Source organism: Ptychodera flava, chromosome 19 (genome assembly GCF_041260155.1).
Source record: "Ptychodera flava strain L36383 chromosome 19, AS_Pfla_20210202, whole genome shotgun sequence".
In the NCBI taxonomy this organism is placed as follows: Eukaryota; Metazoa; Hemichordata; class Enteropneusta; family Ptychoderidae; genus Ptychodera; species Ptychodera flava.
The window spans coordinates 21,344,738-21,361,232 of record NC_091946.1 but is presented as its reverse complement, the minus strand read 5'-3'; the positions used below and the strand labels follow the sequence as shown (position 1 = coordinate 21,361,232).

Below are 16,495 nucleotides of genomic sequence, written 5' to 3'. Positions count from 1 at the left end.
TACGGACAGCCCGCACGTACGCATTCGACCCGACACAGTTCTCTCCAGATAGGTGGTGTTCATCTTTTTGGAATTTCTTGAACTGCAATCAACGTCGGCTACTTTCATAGAAATCATCTGCTTCATCTGCTTTCCGAATCAGATATATATAATGCCAAAACCGATTGAACTCTTAGGAGGGTCTTACCGCCTGTTAAAACGGACAAAAGCAGTAATTTTTGATAAAATCTCCATTTATTTTTTTTAAAGAAACAAATTTTATTCTTTTTCTTATTCAAAGGGGCTGGTCAGTTTGTTCGGCCTTAAAGGAGGGAGGAAGGGGGGATGGTAGATTAGGGGCACTCTATGTTTTGTGTTTGATTTAGGAGACACCCTAATTTCTCCTCTACATCGGAACGTATTGTGAAAAAGGCAGTATATTGTACAGGGATAGCGATACAGCAATTGATAATATCAGGACAATTTGATAAGAATTTGTGAATCTTTCCGCTCACTGTATCTGCACATTGCCTAATTCGTAATACTGTCTCTTCAGTGCTTTGCCTAATACAATCCTAGAGCCATTGACCTTTTGTTCTGGTCAGCTTATTAAGTAAAGCTTATATATAATTGTTTCTTTCTGTCGATGGCACTTCAGAAAAGTAATACAATTCTGAGAGAAAAAGTTTATGGGATATTTCAAGGTGCCTTGCATAAAGTTTCCTAACACTTTCCCTCACTTTGTGGACTACAAACGCAGCAGCGTTGTGGTGGCAGGTTAGGGTTGGGTCACCCCTGCCACAGTAAGTCTGCGAGACATCCCCTGAACAAAATTTGCATTTTACTTTGATCATGGGGTGTTCGGCCACTTTTTGCTGTGCACAGATAGCGATCAGTCACCGCCCATCCCCCACCCCACCCCACCGAGGAAACTGGCCAATCTCTAAGTATCTTGACGTATAAAGTATTGACACGTTTCCAATACATTGCATCGAGTAATATAATTCTGATATCAACAATGACAATGGTCATTCACAATTACGACGCTGCATTGACATTTTGTACACTGGAGCATGGAGGTAGCAGAGATTGTACGTCAGCCTATATTTTGAGGATTAAAAAGCTTGTATACATCCAACAGTACAACTTACAAAATGTGAACTTGTAAAGTGTACTTTCATTTCAGGCCAGATGACGTGGTTGACATTGACAGACATGAAAACTACGCATCTGATCATCATACTCCTTTGTATACTTTCTTTGGAATATGTTGCCATGGAGACAGAACCTAATACAACTTGTATGCGATACTACTACACGAAGAGTATCACGCACCCGAAAAAGAAGTGCAATTCGAAGGTATGTATGTATGTATGTATGTATGTATGTATGTATGTATGTATGTATGTATGTATGTATGTATGTATGTATGTATGTATGTATGTATGTATGTATGTATGTATGTATGTATGTATGTATGTATGTATGTATGTATGTATGTATGTATGCATGCATGCATGCATGCATGCATGCATGTATGTATGTATGTATGTATGTATGTATGTATGTATGTATGGGCGAATGTGTTATTATATCTATGTGTGTGTACGTATGTACGTGTATGTATTGTGCATTATACGTGTGTGTATGTATGGATGGATGGGTGGGTGGGTGGATGTAGTGGATGGATGGCTGAATAGATGGATGGAGAGATGGATGGATATAGTTATGTACATGCATAAAATATATACATTTATACACGTAATGACACTCTCGTTTATCCAGATCGTACTAATGTCAAGATGCAGTGGTCAGTGTGAGGACACGTCCGCTACGGAACCTGTCATCTCCTTCCGGAGCGTTCTTCGCCATCCTTTCCGATACAAGTGCCAGAGTTGCCAGGACCAGTCATCGAACATGAAAGCGGTCCGCCTGCGCTGCAGGAACAATCAGTTTGCCTATGCCTCCTACCGCTACATCCTTTCCTGTGGGTGTGCCACCTGTAAGCCCTGACACCTGTTCCTAACGTCCCACGATCTGCGTCAACAGTCACCTCAGCGCCACATGCCCCGCTGGAAGGAGGTCAAATGCCACCGAAACGGCGGAATGTCGTCATGTATGATGCAGCATTGTGACGCTTGGTGTTGGGGACACTAGCGCCAAAAAGGGAGATATCAGCCTCCATTTATCGCGCACTTAATCGTATCTTTGACAGCAAAAATACAAATGACGATCATTTGTTGTAGGGTGGGAAAGCTTTATAAGAGAAACGTGATTGACATTGACGCTGGGAAAACTCTCCTTCATTTAATTAATAGTTTATTTTATTAGTTCATTTATGACAATCCATTAGCACATCGATGTTCATATATGAATATCGTCGATTTCTGACCTGAAGATTTAGTTGTCAAAACAAGGTCAAGTAAAGCAAATGTACGCCACCTAAGTCGTATTAAGTTGGCTTCTAGCCAGAAAAAAATAGCAGATGATCTTTGATGTAAAAAAGAATTTACAACATTTAAATCCGTATAAATATCGATATAGATTAGTAATTCCACGGACTGATAGATAATTACATACATACATACATACATACATACATACATACATACATACATACATACATACATACATAGTACATACATACATACATACATACATACATACATACATACATACATACATACATACATACATACATACATACATACATACATACATACATACATACATACATACATACATACAGACAGACAGACAGACAGACAGACAGACAGGCAGACAGAGTCAGACAGGTCATATATAGTAAAATAGGTATATGAGTACGAAATATTTCAACGTTATATGCACATGCTTAATGTTTATACTGTGTATATTCATACGATACATGTCCTTAATCATGTCCTAACTTAAGAAAAAATAAATAACAGGTATATTACAAAATGTGTATACTTGGCAAACCTACATCGACAATGTCACAATGTTTCATGACCTGCAGTTAGATTCTTTATACACTGTTTATGGATATCTTCTCTCTTCCCTCTTGCTTACATATGAATTGCTTGAAAAATCCATCTGCATATGCAGTCGACCGCGATTCTTAGGACCCTGTTGTTTCCATGGTGTTCAGAGTGGGAGACAGATTGTGACGGTGCTGTACATCAAATCGCGGAAAGCGGAAAATTGTCTACGACTGAACAAAGTTCCTGCTTTCTGACATGCGCAGTAGTGTCCTGCGAAATTTCGCTGAATCACATGATTCTCTATACATGTTTCGCGTTATTGTGGATTTTTTTCAATGAGAATGGTATATGTGTACATCACTACATAACGAAAGAATAACATGCATGTTTCGATAACCGATCAATCGATCAATCTGTTTACTTATATTTGAATTCAAACATGGGTATGACAGGAGTCTGCGTGCCTCTCCTCTGCAACTTTCTGGACACTTTCAAACTGATCGAGAAAACAAAGGAAAGCTGGCTTAGCGGTTGGCTGAAGTTGTCAACGGCAACCAATCTATCACCCGTTCTGCAGAGTATTGTCGTTATCTACCGGTACCGACGCAGACACCATGAACGCTCCGAAGTAGGTCTGCTCTGGAGAACTGGCGAAGCATTCACCTGGTGCGCTTGCGCTGACTCCGAGTCTGTCGCCCTTCGAGAGTTTGAAAACGCCGCCATGGTAGGCCGAGTCCGACGGCGATAGGAAGGTACCTTTGGTGCATTCCACACTGCAAAAATAATTGAAAGACATACAATATAAGCACTCAGTTTCTATTTTTATAAAGGAAATTCCTTAAACTGTTTATTGTCCTGTGAGATATCGGATGATGTGTGATCGAAGTATTTAGCCGAATTTCAATGTATTCAGACTGAGACACAAACACCATTGCCAATGACTAGTTTCACCTCGCAAATGTATTTTAAAAAGCCATGTTCGAAAAGTGCACAATATGTTCTGTTAAAAAAACAACCAGTTTTCTCTGAATTTTGTAATCGACGTGTAACCATGGTCTAAGACGTCAGCACAACAGGTATTGAGACAGCAGTTCCCGCTGATAGAAGGCAAACGGCGCATAGCGTGGGTGTAAAGTGTTGATGTTTAAGCATTTTAACGTGGAGATCATTGACTTCACATATTTAAATCCACTTGGAACTGAAGTAATGTTTATGCTTGGCATGACTTCTGTCAAAAGTAGCCTTGTCCTTCGCCCCCGCTTGTTTTTATCCAATAATCATCTGCGACTGTTCTTAGAATGTAGTAAAATGTATCATGGACCGTCGGGTGCCAAAACCATACATTGTGCATTTCTACAACCAAAACAGGTTCGATTATTATCTTAATAACTGCAGTGAGGAAACATTGGCAACGGTGAGTTCAATTCAGAGATGGACTGTGAATATTTTTTCGTCACAGCTAGCTGACAATTCAGTCGTCTTAATACAGATGTTCCTTTAAACGGTTTAGGGTAGTATGCGCCTCGAAAGTGACAGAGTTAAAACTTTTGCTTTCCTCAATGAAACATTTTAGACAGCGCTCTTACCAAACCCAGAAAAAAAATCAGGGGTCACTGTACAAAATTTGGTACCATAGAAACAAAGTACCTAACATTTACCGATATTTGAAATTCAAAATGGCCGCCATCTCGGTGTTAACTCCAGGGGAGAATAAAATTTTTTGATTTCCGCAAACTGAGACGGTAAATTTTTTTATCATATTGGCCAAGACATTTAAAGCGGTCAACCAGAAAAGTATTGAAAAAAATTGAGAGTCCGAATGTCTGTACCTTATACGCATTCTAACTCAACCCTTTGAGCGCCAAAGTCAATTTTTGCCGCCTTTATAAAATGTAACCAGAACATTTTTTTTTTCAGATTTTTCCAAAACTTTGATCAAAAGCTGTAGCCAATGAAAAGTACTGTCCATTTGGTTCAAATTGTAAAAAGAATTACAAAAAAATCATAAAAATTTGGTAAAAATTTGCACAAAAAATTTTGATGGGAAAATTTACAGCACTCAAAGGGTTAAAACTTTCCTACGGTGTGAAAATATGTAGCTCGAATAAAAAATATTCTGAAATCAATGAAGAAAATTGTATTTGGAATTGATTTTCCTCGTGTAAGAATATGTTGCCCTTTCCGCACACTGCAATATTATGGTGTCTGAGAATTATAGTGTCTGCTAAATTTATGCGCCGTCACGTGATCACTACCCCATGATTACAAAGACGACAACTCGACATACTTTTAAACAGCGACAACTTGACACGATTTCGAGGAGACAGAGCATTAATAACAGTTAAAGTGAAATCACACAGCTGGATAAAACGTGAAGCGACGATAATCTCTTGGCACACCAGGAAAGAGACTCCATTCGTCGCTACTTACTTCCACTTCTCCCCCCACTTCTGCCGAGCATGATCGGAGCGACGATACTCCGTTGGCGCATAATGTGTGCAAACAGCGGCATCGACAAGAAACCGTTGGCACATCATGTGTACAAACAAACGTATCGCGAGTCTAGACCGAATTCTGACTTGGCGATAATTGAACATGTTTCACCGAGCTGATGATGAGCAAACAAAAGAAACAGCTGAAATAGCGTTGTGAAGTGACGACTGCACTTTGTCGCGGTCAGAAAACTGCGCTCTTACTTTTGAGTGTCCACTTCGGTGGAACCGCTCCTCATCAGTACCACTTCAGCGTCACGCCTCTTAAGCACCGTGGTGTGACCGACGTTGGGAGATCTTCCGTCGCTGTACATGACCTGGGAGTACACGTAGTACATGCCGCTCTGCGGGATGACGATGAACTCGTTGGCTTTCTGCTTCATTTGGTTGCGATGACACAAGTCAAATTTCCCCGAGAGATGACTGTGTTTCCACGTGAAGTACTGGGCTGGAACATATCGCAATGACAGGCAAACGTTAAAGGTATACAGTCACCTGTAATCTAAATATGCCCATATATGGTCAAAGGGGCGCTTCTTGGTATTCAAAATGCCCATGTGGGGACGCTGTTTTTAAAAAGCGGCCACCAGCTTAAAATCTGTGATTGGTTAGATTTTCTCTTTTCATGGTAACTGTGGCAAAATTGGAACAGGTGACAGTATACCTTGAAGTCTAATATCATAAATACCGGACCACCTGTGGTTCGTTCATGACCGGGCTAATATAAAGAAGAGTCAGCTAATGAAGAGATTTTGCTGACGTCAATTCTAATGGGAGTGCTATATCAATCTTCCCATCGATTTATTCTGTTGCGGTAGTTGTCGGGGATTATCTGCAACTCTCTTATCCAAGGTTCTATGTTATTGTCAATTCCTTAATACATCATACACTTTTTTGATCAAAGGGTGAATTTGTTTAACACATAGGTAAATCCTGTAAAAGATGCCGTTACATCAGCAGCGGATCAGCCCTGCAGCCAAAAGCTGTTATTGCGTCCGGCACGCTCATTTACGTGCTCCATGGCGGCATGATATTTCAACTTGCGCACTTTTTTCTCCTTCTTACAAAGGGTCATGGTTCGAAGGATTGCAAAGCAAGGCAAGGTTTTATTAACGGCGGTATACAACATTTACTATTGGATGTCTGACAACTAAAACGGGAAACACAAAAAAAGCTTGCTCGCAAAAACTTACTGTTCTTCATCTGAATGCGACCTTCAGTGCCAACCATGTGTATAGAAGGCGGATTGTACTCGTCCTGTAACATTCAATAATATATACAGAGGGGTTGACGCCATACATGACTAGCTTGTCAACAGCCAATCGCGTTACGTGAAAGATTTGTGCAGCCAAATATTGTACGTCATCTTTCACTGCCTTGTACCAGTATTACTTTTTACTTTAATAATCTAAAATACTTTAGTAGTCTAAAAGACTAGACACAAATTCACTCTCACCTAAAGAGGAACAAATTTCAGTGTTTGTCTAAACGTAATTATAAAACAAAAAGCAACAAGGCCAGCAGTTGTCAATCGAAATCGTTCTTGGCCCCTAGTTACTTAAATTTTATATTCATCCCTACAAACACAATAACACATACTCGCAAAGTTTCATCAATTTCATAGTCTCGCTTTCCGCAACAATCTCAAAATACATTTTAAATGGTTACAGAATACGCCGTTCAGAATAATTTCATTTATAAACGTTTCTGGCTGAGTTAATTTCTACAGCTAATCTGAAATTTATAGATTTGCAAGGAAATGCCATTTTACATTCTGTTTCTACATCATACTTATTGATTTTGTAAGTCTCTTAAGCAGTCATATAGAAAAGAACAAGCTGATCATGAAGGATTTCAGAGAAAATTAAAACTAACGTACCTGGGGAGATCGGTGTCCTGAAAATGAAGCAACAATGAATCAGTAATGTCGCTTGTCATGCATCATAAGCTAAAATCTCATGTTCGTCCTCCACCAGACCGTGAAAATATATGTTTTTGCCCTCAAGTGACAGAAATTACTCGTACTATATGAATTCTGACAAAACTTAGATATGAGGTCAAAAAATGAAGTACGAAGTCACATCTTTTTGCACATAATGAGGAAAACTCCAATCCTAGGGATTGGACACGCCCTTGAACTTACCTATTAGACATTATCTCACATTAATTAATAACGTTTCAATAACCTTCTTGAAAATTTTGTTTGTGCTGCTTGGTGTGTAACATTTCTTAATCCACGCAAGGTCATAAAAATCAAGGTTTAGTCATATAGTGGCGTCGTTTTCAGATAGATGGCCGTGTCATTTTCAACTTGTTTCTCAAAGAGTAAGCACTTCAAAGATGTACAAAGTTTTTGTGCTGATTTCTTCTCAGTCACTCTGATTTCAAGGAGAATCGATACTGTATGGAAGCTCAACGCATAAGGTATAGAACGCGCCTTGGGAACAGATATTCGGACACTCACACTTTTACAAAACTGTTTTGCTCTACCACTCGTTTTGAAACTCGTGGAGTAAATGATATTTTCTCCAGCTTAGCTTTGTGAAAATCGAAAATTCATTTTTTCCGCGTAGAGTTCACGTCGGTATGGCAGCCATTGTGAATTTCAAGTGTTGTTTAATATGCGGTAATTTGTTTCTCGGGTACCAAAATTTGCACGTTGACTCGGGACCTGATTCAAATTCTTGATAATGAAAGGGAACGGTTGTAAGAGTCTGACCAGAGAAGGTTTGATCAAGTATTTAAGTTTAAGACTTTCACTTCCGAGAAGCACGCTGCTTTTTGATCTCAAAATTACGGGATGGATGCTGACGCTGTAAGTCCTCCTCTTTACTTCCACAGTTGTCCATTCACGTACAAAAACATCACAACAATCACATACCTCGTTTAACGATCCACGGATAATCTTGATTGGTGGCAGGTACACGACTGTCACTGCAGTTAGCCGCTCCACCTATGAATAAAATTTGCATGTCCGGGTTGCTTACACAAAGGCTAACGTTATGCATGTTATATATGAATATAAGTGAGATTTATACAAGCAGGAGGAAATGATAATATGCAACATTTAAAGTTCAATTAGCTGTAACTTTTGGTACATTTCCTGTTAGCACTGTTTTGTGCCATTTGCATAATAGGGTATCATATTTTATTCGACAAGTAATATTGATATACCACGTGTTTAACTTATCAATACAGGCTGTGCAAGTGCATTGCCCAATTGTTATTGTTGACAACTGACTACTTGTCCGAACTAGACTATCACGACATTGCATATTGTGTACAATTCGTTGTGCTTGCAAGCCGAATACTCGGTATTTCAACGTCCTTTACGGGAAGAACGGAAAATTATGCGTGTTTTCTGGAACACAAATTCTTAACGTTTTATCAAAACCTACAGCTTTTGTCCGTTTTAAAAGCAAGACAGCCAGTGAGCTTTGTAAAATGCTTAATCAATGTTCTGTGCGTTGTGTGATTTAACATCGATAGAAGTGACGTGTACAGTGATATTTGAAGAGTATATTATGCCATAGCGTGAGGCACATACTGTACAAATATGTATGCATGCATGCATATATATATATATATATATATATATATATATATATATATATATATATATATATATATATATATATATATGCATATATATATATATATATATATATATATATGTATATACATACATACATACATACATACATACATACATACATGCATGCATGCATGCATGCATGCATGCATGCATACATACATACATACATACATACATACATACATACATACATACATACATACATACATACGTATATCTAAAACATGCATAATTTAAAAGAAAACACGCATGCATGCATGCATGCATACATACATACATACATACATACATACATACATACATACATACATACATACATACATACATACATACATACATACATACATACATACATACATACATACATATACATACATACATACATACATACATACATACATACATACATACATACATACATACATACATACATACATACATACGTATATCTAAAACATGCATAATTTAAAAGAAAATACCCTTACCCAATGTACACGGCGAAAGTAAAGTCTTGAGTCCTGTTACAAAAATAAATAGGAGCGTGTTTATCATCAGGAATCCACTGATAGTGTTCTAAACTTTTGTTCGATCCCACCAGCAAACTTACATGTATTTCAGCGGGAAATCAGACACCGTTTTCAGGATATATCGCACAAAGGCATGAAAGGAACAAGTTAATTCACTCCTCTTGCAGGGTTACCCAGAAAAGTGCAACTTCAAGTTGAAGAACACCTACCTGTACCAATGTCAAGTCAGTGAAATTTTGGACATCGCTCATGTCAGAAAGGAATCGAATCAGCCATTTGATAAAACTTTTTCGTCATCCTTCTCAATTTTCGAGAACATTTGATCTTACAGTTGCACTCTTGGAAAAGTTATTGGTGAAAACATGCAGACTCGGTATTATTCACCAGTTTGACAATTCACGGCCTGATAATTTAGTAACTGTCACGGTTGTCGCTATATTTCTACATTCCAATATGGATCATGATAAAATTATATAGCCTAATCTAAAATCACCACTGCATTACAAGTACATGTATTTACGTCACATATTAGACACCTCTAGCGTGATTCATTGGTTGTAAGACGTGCCAGTCGTAAATTATACCTTTTGACGATGGGATGCGTATTCCAATGCGTGTATATACACATACTTAACATAACAATTGGACGTTAACGTTAATTCAGACACACAAACACCATACACAAACACAGAAGAATGCAATACGATGCAAGATAAAAAGTGACATGCAGTACAGATGATACGCAGAATCCCACGTATACACACATGGACATGGTCAGAACGCTGTCATTTAAGCGAGAGAAAGCCACATGGACCTGAAGATATGTTCATTTTACCATAGTATTGTCAGCGCATTCGAAAAAGAGGAATGAATAACGTCAGCACGGGTTATTGAAATACGTCCATGGCTAACCGAACCCTTTGCATTTGACGCCGAACGCCCTCCCCCTCTCTTCCCATTGAAACAAAAGTGGACCTGCGAAAATGACGAAATTATGATTTGAACTTCCCACCAAATGATAAATTGCTGTAGTAAGTTCTGGCAATGTGAACAGTTTAAAAGTCACAGAATGATGGCAAAGTCAGCACGCTGATAGAATATCGCGCGTATATACTGAAGTGAATATCAGAAGCATATATTGTCGGTGCGAATTTCCACATAATGATCAGAGTACCCTTAAACCTCTTTCCCTCTCAGAAAAGACTGTCGTTTATGATGGACATGTTTTAATTATCTGTGAGCCCTAACGTCGATTTGCTATATCATAATTCATGACTCGGTCTTTCGTGTGAAGTGGAGGATCATATTCCATGTGAAAGCGATTAACTTTTGAACCGTACGAATAGATCAAAACCAGGTCAATTTATCTGCCCGTGGCGCTGGTTTATCAATACTTTTTTTATTATAGAAATGGTTCCGGATTTATCATAAACATCGAGATAGCAGCTTTCACAACATCATTTTGTAGTTTCCTTGTCCTGAGGGAAAATAGACTGTGCGAAATTACAAAATTACAACATTAAACAACAAATCCGTCTGTGACCCGGATAAGACTTGAGAAATGTGCATAATGATTAATTCATAGCTGTTGAATATTCATGTCACGGATCTGTCATTTGTTTTACCACTGATGAGAGCTAAGAAGCTACAGACAAAGAAATGCAAAAATGTACCAAAGTCTATTCATGCGAAAAACTGAAAACCCGCTGTTTGCATAGCCAAGATGGCGGGGTTTCTTGCGCTATTGAAACGTGAAGTATTCAAATTTCATACTTTGAGAATAAACAAACAAAAACCTCACAGACAAAGGCAGGGAGAAACAAGCGATGTTAGGAGACACTGAACTTTGGCAAGTGCTTGTCAACGTCAAACGAAAATGCGGAAGTTGAAGTGTCCGTGTACGCCCCCTTGAGTCAGAACGAGAAAATTCTCCCCTCCAGGGTTGGTTGTTAAGCTCATAGTTCCCTTTGGCATTTCGTTTGTTTGATTGTTTGTTGCGCCACTTGTGAGGCTTGACTGTTTGGGTTTTTTTTGGAATGAACTCTACTTAACATTGTGACTCTGCTATAAATCATCTCGTCAAAATCTGTGAAGACGGCCAACTACTATAGCTATGCAGCTATCGTATAGAAGGATGTCTCCAAAACCCATGGTTAGTTCGGTTAACTGTTACGTTTAATCGTTTGAACTTTATCTCTGAGCATAGACCCTGATTTGAGGGAGCAACGCTCACGGTTAAACTATGTGATAACAACCGAACAAAAAATATCCTCCATGGCTAACGTTATTGGATTGAATGCCCGCTTTATTTATTGCATTATTGCTTGATAAGATTTTCGACGGCGTTACGAGTCAATCGTCCTCCCCCTCCGCCTCCTCCTCCTCATCATATCATCAACATTATCATTATCATCATCATCATCATCATCATCATCAACAACAACAACAACAACAACAACAACAACTAAAACAATAACAACAACAAATACGACAACAACAGCAGCAGCAGCACTAATTATAGTACAATGAAAGGGCCGCAAGAAGTAACAGAAATGAAAACCACAAGTATGACAAATTTAAATACTGTAAAACTGATCGATGCTTACCTCTCGGATTCTTCGGTCTTCTCCTTCGTGTATTTCGAACGCTGGGGGCATGGCCTACTCTTCCTAAAGTAAAAGACAGCGAAATCGACAATTTGCGGCGTAATGTACTTCTTAAAGGCACTCTAGATCACGCATCCATATAGGAATTATTAAATTGCATGAATTGAGTTACTATAAAATAACAAAGCATACAATGAATTTCGATTTCTAATACCACGGTGCTCTTGTACAGTATTTTCCTTCGATTCTATTATTCGATTCTATTATTCGGCATGTTGACATAACGTGCATATATATATGTTACTTGTCGTGAAATGTAAATTTAAGTATCGATAGATTATTTCAGTTTGACAACTAGACATGAAAACACAATAGAGGTCATTCGTCTTGTCCGGCTGACCTTTGACCCGAGGTTGCTGAGCATCGGGGGAATGCGGAAGCATTCAAACAATCACACCTGTATTTTCCATGGCAACGACCGCCCCCTCCCGTTTTATGTCGTTGAAAGTCACACATATATTAAAAATAAATCTTACCATTCTCACTGGCGTCCCTTTTTCGGCGAATATTCTCCACATCTTCGCCACTGTCTTCAAATTTCCAACGAGGGTTTTTGTTTTCCTGCATAAAAAAATATGATTTTATAACTCAAAACTGTGTTATAGTTCGCACCTGCGTCAATGCTCACAGTGCTGTGTAAACACGGGAGCACTTTATTGTAATTTTTTACGAGCGAATTGCCGATAAGCTTGAAGAGCAATGGTAATTTTCCAAATGAAAGAATCAAGAACGTGGCAATCAGTCCATGACACCATGATTACATCGTTTACTTTTTGTAGCTAATACTTGCTTATTGGGCGTTTATACTTCTTCGTCGGCAGTCACCTAGCACTTTCATGTAACGAACTTGTCTGTGTTTAAATTGAGCCTTTCTCGTGCGTGCGCCACGGTACTGTAGAGCGTGTTTGGGGCTATCATAACAACGATAGGGTTTGAACGGAGGGCTGTGTTCTGCGTATGAAATTAAACTGTATACCTACAGTAAAAAAACACATAAAATCTGATGGAGTCTTTCAGGTTTTTTTCAACATCTTATCAGCAACATTTTAGTTCTTGTTTCTCTCATTCTGGGCCTTTCAAAAATAACAAAGCGCTCTGAAGTTTATTTTTCAGGATTTTCTATTCCACATTTTTAAAGAAAAGAGATGCAACTAAAACGATAGAAGAGGAATGGTTGAATACAGCGGCAGTTCTGACAGACAGCGGGATGATGTCTATAAATTCACTGTTAAGGACTGCACAGTGTGCATGTGTGATTTTTACAGACACTGTCCTGAAGGCGTGAAAATAAGAAACAAACGGTTTACTTTTTTCGGCATTAATACAAATTGCAGACAAACTACCAGCACCAGCCTACAAATGATAACAATCGTGGCGAAATTCCAAGATTTCGGTCGGGCCGAGTTGTAATTTTATGGAAATATTCGATTGCTTGCTGTACAGCGTTTGACCGTTTGCTCTGACAAACTCACGGATATTGCCACCACTGAAGGAGTATGGCTGCCACTGTGGGTGGAGGGACTGTGACTGAATCTAATCAGTGACTGTTTTATAGTTTTGGCGGGAAAGGTCCCCCGAACGCTTATACTATCCAATAAATATGATACATTACGTTCATCGGTTATGGAGGGAAAAAGCACATGCTAACGAATGTCAATGTCCTGTGTACGTTCCCTTCCCTAAAAGTACAACCACTCAGCTTCCTACAGTTGTAACCAAGGTCACGCAGTAATGGTTGTTTAGAAACGAAAATCAGGCGCCAGAGCTAGTTTTGAACAGGAATGGAGCGAAATAAATACGGCGAAAAGTTAGGTTTAAGGGATGCGTGGCAGAGTATGATGTATTGTCAATATTGATTTAGGCCTACGGTGATAGGTCAAAAAGCTTTCGCGAAATTGAGGATCCGAGACCGACATTTCCTCATGGTAGTTTTGCTTTTCCTTTCGACGAAAGCAGGATAAGTCTTCACGCCATGGAAGTGCAAATCAATGGGGCGACTTCCAGGGTGTTGTTAGAAAAATAGGTACAGTTGTGTTAAGTTTAAGCTATTGTCAATACACCCTCCCACAAAATGCATCCATTTCCCTTTCACTTATTTTATTTGAGTGCCTATTGCGTGTGTTAAGACCCGTTGCGCTAACGTCTTTTTATGCCGCTCTGGTTTTAGTAAAGATACAGCTGAGTCTCACACTTTCTCTGTTGATCTTTTTACATTGTAACTAGTGGAATTGACCAAGTCATATTAACCTTTGACTGCTGTAATTTTTCCCACAAAAATTTTAATGCAATATTTTACCAATTTTTGTCGACTTTTCTGTAACTTTTTTTCATAATTTTGGACTAAATGGATATCACATTTCATCGGCTACTATTTTTTATCAAAATTTTGGCAAAAATCAGAAAAGATTGACTGTAGTATATTTTATAAAGCAGACAAAAATTGACTTTGGCGCTCAAAGGGTTAATTCGATAGTTGATGTATTGAACTCAGAATAGGCATTAAAGTTTTAAAAACATATCCCATCGACAGCTTTGTGTGTTCATCTCCTGCACATTCATGGTCGACTTCATCGATTACATCCATAAAGAACGAAATCGCCAAAAAATGAAACGAATCATAAGTGACTTTTACCTCCTCTATATGCGTTTTCTGCAAAACATGCTGAGGGAATAAATGCGTTTGGAAAGCAAACATAGAAACTAAACAGGCTAAATAAAAACTGCAATAGTGAAAACTAATTAAAGATGCTAGAACTTATAACCGATTTTTGAAAGAAAGTGAATGGAGTTCGCGCTCACGATTGCTGAATTTGTCTCTCGGTCAAACTCTTTGATGGAAAAACAAAAAGCGACGACGATGATGATGATGATGATGATGATGATGATGATGATGTTGGTGGTGGTGGTGGTGGTGGTGGTGGTGGATATGGTGGTGGACATGGTGGTGGTGATCATTATTATTACTGTAATTATTATATTGATAGCTCCTGCAAGAAAACACCCTAATCGTTGATTAGAAAACGTATTATCTTTAAATTATCTAATTAATAAGAAGGTAATGTCCTGGTACGTGTGATACGATAGAGAGTTTGGTAAGATGAGAACTTTGTGAAAATGTCTCAATTTTTACTGCAACGTTACTTTAAGGAGAAAAAGTATTTTGTAGCGATTAAGGCTCATTTTTGAGAGTTTTACTACAAAGATTATGAACGAATTAATTTATCTCTCCCTGGAGCTGAAATTTCAAACTTTGATCGGCATACGGGCTTTGAGGGACTTACCTGGTCCCTTGCAACACGGACGATTTCTTCGAATTCGAGTTGCGAATCCCGATGGAGACCACGATCCTGTAGCATTTTGTCCGTGAACTTGACAAGTGAAGCTAACTGATGTTCAAGTTGCGACTGTCTAACTGATAGGGTTCTGTACTCCAAGTGTAAGAGACAACATACCGCCGCAAGGCCCAGAATGCAAACCGCACAGAGTAACGAACGTCCGCTGGGGAGAATGTTCCTCTGCTGTCTAGATTTCTTGAAATCGTTTTCAACAACCCGCTCAGAAGACGCAACGTCTCCCAGATCCAGGCATGTCGTGTGGGTATGAGCTTGTTCTGGCCGGGGCATGGTCAGTTTTGTCCACAATGGCGTTAGTAAGTAGCCTTGTTGTGGGACAGTGACTATGTTGCCGCCGTAGTCTGTCTGGGCGACCGACAGGTAACCTTGCAATATTTCGGAACGCCCAACTTGCAGAAAACTGGCAATGTATGCAACTGTGTCGGGGGTATTTTTGCAGGGGAACCAGGGCGTACTTGCTGTGAGGGCGACCCTCATGGTGTGACTTACGAAAAGTAGGCCGGCCAATTGTACATTTGCATGAGGGACATCGACTTAGTTATCATTCCGTTGTTTGTGTTTCTCCGTTTCTGTGTACAGTGGTTCCTAGAAGCCGTCAATGGGCATAGCATGCGACCCTGGGCAAAAATTAGCCAATCACCATTTCTCCCTGAAACTTCTCAGCGCGGGTTAACTCACCAAAGCTCCCGCTGGTGACGAATCAGCGGCTTGGACATAAGGCCGCGTTCAAAAAAAGTGGTGAGGGGGGGGGGCTGGAGGAATTCAGGGGGGGATTCGAAAATTTTTGGGGTAGTCGAGGGGGGGGACTTGAAAGTTTTGCTCTGCCTATAGGGGGGGGGGGACCTGAAAATATTGTGACTCCCAACATTTTGATGTCGTCCAATGGTTCTAATGTTAGTAATAATTAAACAAAATCTAGA

The 16,495-nt window shown here is 39.2% G+C and overlaps 1 protein-coding gene and 1 long non-coding RNA gene across 2 annotated transcripts in view; one reads left to right on the top strand and one right to left on the bottom strand.

Moving 5' to 3' along the window:
• Positions 1 to 1,884, top strand: part of LOC139118881 (uncharacterized) — a 30,684-nt gene extending 28,800 nt beyond the window's left edge. Inside the window, exons 2-3 of the long non-coding RNA XR_011548814.1 lie at positions 1,166 to 1,338; positions 1,765 to 1,884. This is a non-coding gene — a long non-coding RNA (uncharacterized lncRNA). The remainder of the gene's footprint in view (positions 1 to 1,165; positions 1,339 to 1,764) is intronic.
• A 427-nt stretch (positions 1,885 to 2,311) lies between these two features.
• LOC139118873 (uncharacterized) lies at positions 2,312 to 16,258 on the bottom strand. The gene is made up of 9 exons (XM_070682394.1): positions 15,504 to 16,258; positions 12,699 to 12,783; positions 12,163 to 12,225; positions 9,515 to 9,547; positions 8,316 to 8,387; positions 7,314 to 7,330; positions 6,628 to 6,691; positions 5,639 to 5,882; positions 2,312 to 3,715 (listed from the first exon to the last, which is right to left on the bottom strand). Exons 1-9 carry the CDS (start codon positions 16,050 to 16,052, stop codon positions 3,505 to 3,507), a joined length of 1,338 nt encoding a protein of 445 aa, XP_070538495.1. The 5' UTR covers positions 16,053 to 16,258; the 3' UTR covers positions 2,312 to 3,504.
• Between the last annotated feature and the right edge of the window lie 237 nt (positions 16,259 to 16,495).